Genomic DNA, 5951 nt, shown 5'->3' with positions numbered 1-5951 from the left:
CGCCAATTAGCACAAATGGTAAGTTCCGACAGTGCCTACAAGTGTGCCTACTGGCCGCTAAATGGCAATACCGGTTTCATATGTATACACCTGGTACAAGTAACTAAGTTACAAAAAAGTTATGTTATTTGTAACTTTTAGGGTAACTTAGTTACTTTTTTTAAAGTAACGTGTAACGTAACTTAGTTACGATTTTTGCAGTAACTTGTAACTTAACTTTAATTAATTTACAGTTACTTTGTGTTTTTTGTATATCTTTTTTGTATGGTCTATTTACATTTTTTTGTAATAAAAAAGAAAGGGATTAAACATTCAGATTGGAAAGTCGCGCGATTTTAGAACGTTCGGGTTTCTGTATTCTTGTACCAATCAAAAACCTGTTCAGCAATAACTCAACTACTCAACTAAGCTATATATTACTGTTCATTTGACGACATATCTAGCTAGTTTTTTATTTACTAAACCAATCTCTGTTTTTTAAAATAATATTTTGATAAATTATTAATATTTTTATTGTAATAATATAATAATAAGAAATAATTTTATTAATCATGTATTAGTTTTTTGATTTTTAAAGTAAAAATTAAGGAAGAGAAAAAGTAACTTTTTAGGTTACTTGAAGTTACTTTATCCAGTAACTGTAACTAGTTACTTTTTTTGTTAAATAACATAAATTTAACTAGTTACCCAAAAAAAGGAACTTACCCAACACTGATGCAGGCACAGACGAGACACTGCTGTATATATAAATGTAGCTTCTATGAGGAAAAATATGAAACATGTCTCGCAATTATGAGGTTCAATATACAAGGTGTAACAATTAAATTGGGATTTGATTATAGAATCATCCAAATTATGTCTACAACCTGGCATAATGGGGTAAAACAGACAACAGATACAGTTTTAGTGAAACCGGAAACATAAAATGAACAAGATCAGAACCCCAGGATAAAACAATTTTTTTTGGGTGCGAGACTCCGAGACTTTTTAAGGTTATAATTAAAACCTGTCGGTATGGGGTGAAATAGACATTGAAATCGGCGTCAGCGACCCAAAAAAACATATAATGTACATGGTTTGGGACTGAGGCCAGCATTACTTTTCATTTTAGGGTGTCTGTGAAGACTTTTTAAGGTTATGTCGAAAAACTGACGCCATAGGGTGAAATGAACTTCGTATTCGGTTTCAGCGACCCAAAAAAATATAATATATATGGCCCGGTACTCAGGATAGCATTAATTTTCATTTTTGGGTTTCTGTGAAGACGTTTTGACATGATGTCGAAAACCTGACGTGATGGGGTAAACTGAACTTTGGATACGGTTTCAGCGACACAAAAAACATATAATCAACATGGTCGCACCCCCAGGACAGAAAATTTTTTTTGTGTGTCTGTGTACTCAATCTTTCTTTATTGAAAATTCACCTTTTTGTTAAAACATTCAAGTTATTGGTTAAAAATTGATGTAGTTTGCACAAAATTCTTCTATTTTGGCAGAAATTATATCCTTTTGCATAATAATTTAAGCTTCTGGTTGAAAATTCGTCTATTTTATTAAAAATTCATCTCTTTTACTAGTTACTTCGAACTAGTTTTTAGAAAATTTAATTTATTCCGTTAAAAATTCATTATGTTAGTAGAAAATTCATATTTTTAATCAATAGAAATATTATATTCAAAAAACTTCCTTTTTGTTTGCAAATTAGTAGTCCTAACCAAAAATTTGACATTCAATTTTTTTTTGAAAATTTAATATTTTTGTATTATCATTAAAAAATTTTTAATTTCTCTTTCTCATTTTTGAAAATTAATGATTTTGACTACTACACTCCAGATAAAAATTATCGGTGGTCGGTTAATTGTAAATTTCTATTGTTTGCAGCGGTTCTTATCTGCTTCAGATGAAAAATATTGTTAAAATATAATGTAAAAGTATTATAAGACAATAAAAGTAATTTTCTGTATTTTAAAAATATTCTTCAATCTTCGACAATTTTTTCATTTTTATAAAGCCGTGAGTATGTGCAAGCGCTAGGTACCACCTTGGATTCAGGGAATTAGACGAAAGAAAGATCATCTAATTTTTGTATGTCACCTCCCACTTCGAAAATATATCGCAAGTAATCTTTTTGTTTAAGAACTACATCTTTAACGATTCTTTTTTATGTATACAGATTTTTAGAGGTATAATTTTAAAAAGCAACTATTTTTGGAATCGCAACAGATGTAAAAAATGAAGCTTATCAAATAGGTACGAGTGGTTTCTCTAAGCAGAAATTAAAAATGAGGAACCAACATGTTGAAAAATTGAATCTCTGTTTTCCAGCTAATTTAAGTATTTTAATTAAACGTTGAAATAAACAAAATATTGCTTTTTAATTATATTATTATACAAGTTTATTTCGATAAACTATTATTTTTAATATTCAAATTTTAATAAATATAATATTATAAATATAAACATACATAATATTTCTTGCGTTTAAAAATTAATACTCTTAGTTACTGGGGTTCTCTATAAATGTATTATTGATAAGGCACTGAACTCAATTTCATGTATTTTAAAAAGATTCCTCAATTTTTCACAATTTCTTTATTTTTACAATAAATCGACCACTAGATAAAGCATTTTTCTGATTTCAAGTGAATATATAGTTATGGTACTATATAAAATTAAATTCGCCTAAATATTCTGGTTACTTTGTGCATTAAGCTGTGAGTGCAAGGAGGCGGCTAAGAGCCACCTTGGATTCAGAAAATTAGATGAAAGAAAGGTCGACGCATGTAGATTCGGTTATTGTCGGCGTTAGGCCTAGTGTCCAAGCATTAGGCCTAATGCCGAATTCGGCTAAATGCCTACAAAATTTATAAATTGCTCTCACTAGAGGGTATTTGTGACGAAAAAACGCTGCCTAATGCGCATCAGTCAAGACAGATACAGGCAGGTATGCAAGGACAAACTTTCACTTTTTTCGGGATACTCGCATGAAACTTCTTGCACTAATAAGTTTCAGATTTGCAACCCAGTGAGGACAACATTTATGACGAATTCAATAGAGTCAATTAAAATGCACCAGCAGCAAATAATACTTACACATAACATTTTTCGTATTTCAGATATCTTGAATAACGATTCACGTATTCACCTAGAGCCTCACATTTTTTGTCACTTTAGCATATTCTCGGCGACCTTTTCACAACTCCTCCACACATTAGAAATACGTAATAAATACAATATGGAGATTAATACGTACTTTATTTAAAAAGAAGCGTCTGTTTTAATGAATTTTAATGAAATATCTGCGCTTTTAATGTTTTGGAGTTTTCAACGTTAAAGAGGAAGCTGACATTTATTTTTATTATCATAAGATACTTATTATATTTAATTTGTTTTAAGTTATTGAAATAATTTTGTGAAAAATTAATAAATTAAAATAAATAACAAAGATAAATATAAAGATCTTTTAGTAATACATATAAAAATGTGCAACGTCGTCATAATGCAGGAAATTACATTTTTGCGAATATAGTGCTGGGAATCTCATAATGGGGCGGTGCAGGCCGAGGGGTGAGGGTAATGAACTTTTCATATCACACTGTCTACAATCACTTAGGCGCCGTTAGGCAAGGGGATAGAGCGGGGAAGTAGGAGGAATGGGGGTGTCTCTCCAGATTGGTACCCTTACTACTACCGTGTGCAAGCGCAAGGACTCCCTTTATATATGGCCCTGTATATCAAAAAATCTTAATTTGTTCATTTTCTTACTAGATATTCTTTATAAGAAAAAAGCCAAATTTTCTTTCATGAGTAAAACAATGAAAGAAGGGAAGGTATGATCATCCTAGTCTATAAATTTAGCGATCAAGTAGTGTTTTGTAGATATACATATTCCCAGAATTTAAAGACAAACAAAGAACATGACAATGAAGGGAAAAGAGTTTTTCGCCAAAAAAAGACCTTTTGCGTTGTCTGTCCTGGTCGAAAAATGAATAAAAATTTTATTTAAATATTAATTTCAATCATGCCACCGTCGATGGCAATGCATTATTTTCTAAAAATTATAAGAAATATAAATGAGTTTCAACTTCAGTGGAATTTGATCTATTTTCAAAAATAGGTGATTGTTTGTCATTAGAATTAGATCTTTTTCAGTGTCTTCCCTGGTCGAAAAAACTATTGATGAAACTTTTAAAACATTAATTCCAATTATACAACCTGAAAACATACATTACTTCCAGAAAATCATGAACTTTAATTCTACAGAATTCGAAACATTCGAAGGAAGTTAAAAGAATTACAAATATATTTTAATGAGTTCCAGATACTCAATTGAAAAATTCAGTGATATCTGAGAATTCAACAAATCCGAACACAAAGATCTGAAGAGAATTAGATAAAAACTTTAAAAGAATTTAATGGAGTTCAAGAGAAATCCAAGGACTGGTTTGAATTCTACAGAATTCAAAATATTCGTAGAAAGTTCAACTGTTTCAACATATCAAGTTATAATAATCACATTCACAACCTCCTGAAAATTTCAAATTACAGATCCTCCACTTTTTTGCGCACAAACTCTCTTCTGTTTAACATGTACACATCCAACGATTGGCTCTCATTGTTTGATCTTCACTTGTTATTTACTCATCAATTATCAACTTTACAACACATTTTTATGATTATTCTCGACTCTATTTTTTCCAAGGAATTCAAGCATGTATTAATTAAATATAGATTTATATTTACACATTAATTTTTGTGAATTTTTTTATTTTTACAGATTCTCCAGTTTGTAAAGACGATCGAGTTGTGGTAGTGGGAGCATCTAGAGGCGAGACATTGGATATTGCCTGCAGAATTGAAGCTGATCCGCCAGCACATCGATTTCGGTGGAAATTCAACAACAGCGGTGAGACCGTTGATGTTCCCGTCGATAGGTTCTCTATAGATCCAAAAAATGGTCTAAGTATACTTAAATATACACCAGCTACGGAATTAGATTATGGAACCTTATCCTGTTGGGCTGACAATGTGGTTGGAGAGCAGTCTAAACAATGTCTGTTTCAACTAGTTGCTGCTGGTAAGTTTTCATTTTATTTATTCTTACATTACTAAATAATTCTGATTATGCACTGTGCGGGCTATAACTTGAGTTTTCTTCGATGTATTGCAATACTCAATTGTGCATATATTGGATAAGCTTTCTTTCAAGTTTGAAAATTCATTCTGAAGATATATGGTTAAATATTGTTCACAAGAAGAAAAATGGAAGGTTCGCGCAAACATCTAGGCGTTTAGAGGGACTATATTTACGGTTCAACTATAAAATCGCCCTATAGAAGGGCGAAGCGACCATCTATAGAAATTTAAAATAAGTGGTTTAACTCGATTATATCCTGTCAGTGTCCTACATACGTTATACAGATATATGCGGTGTTTCAATTTCTCTTTTATTAAATACATCAAATTATTACATGAAGTGAAACCTGGCAACTTTTATAAAATTTATGAAATTTGATGGCATTCTTTAATGTATTTTGTGAAGTGTAAGGTGCATGAAACATGATTTGATGTTTTGATGATTTGATGATTTGATGATTATAGGCTTTCAAATAAAAAATTAAATTCAGGAAACGATATACATGCGTATCACAAGTTTCGTTGAAAATTCCAAAGAAGAAACTGAAGTTATTTTTTCCAAAGATTTCATTTAGTTTAAATTAATTGAAAATATGTTTAGGTTTCATGCACAGCTAACATGACTGAACAGCTGCACGATATGCGCACATTTCAAAAATGGTCCCAATTGGCGTCACGCCACGTTTTACTTTTCACTCGCATGATTGACTCATATAGATTGTCCATCTACAACGGTTTATCTGATCCTCTAAGGATGGTCAAAAAAAGTTCAATCAAAATGATCGTATTGACCATCCCAAAATAATAACTTCA

At 30.9% G+C, this 5951-nt stretch overlaps 1 protein-coding gene across 1 annotated transcript in view; it reads left to right on the top strand.

Moving 5' to 3' along the window:
* The window catches only part of LOC117173133 (nephrin-like), a 1314621-nt gene that overhangs the window by 1107804 nt on the left and 200866 nt on the right, over positions 1-5951 (top strand). Inside the window, exon 11 of the mRNA XM_033361530.1 lies at positions 4780-5079. Coding sequence (XP_033217421.1) covers positions 4780-5079 — 300 coding nt within the window. The remainder of the gene's footprint in view (positions 1-4779; positions 5080-5951) is intronic.

This window comes from Belonocnema kinseyi, chromosome 5 (assembly GCF_010883055.1).
Source record: "Belonocnema kinseyi isolate 2016_QV_RU_SX_M_011 chromosome 5, B_treatae_v1, whole genome shotgun sequence".
In the NCBI taxonomy this organism is placed as follows: Eukaryota; Metazoa; Arthropoda; class Insecta; order Hymenoptera; family Cynipidae; genus Belonocnema; species Belonocnema kinseyi.
This window is presented reverse-complemented; position numbering and strand designations above follow the sequence as displayed.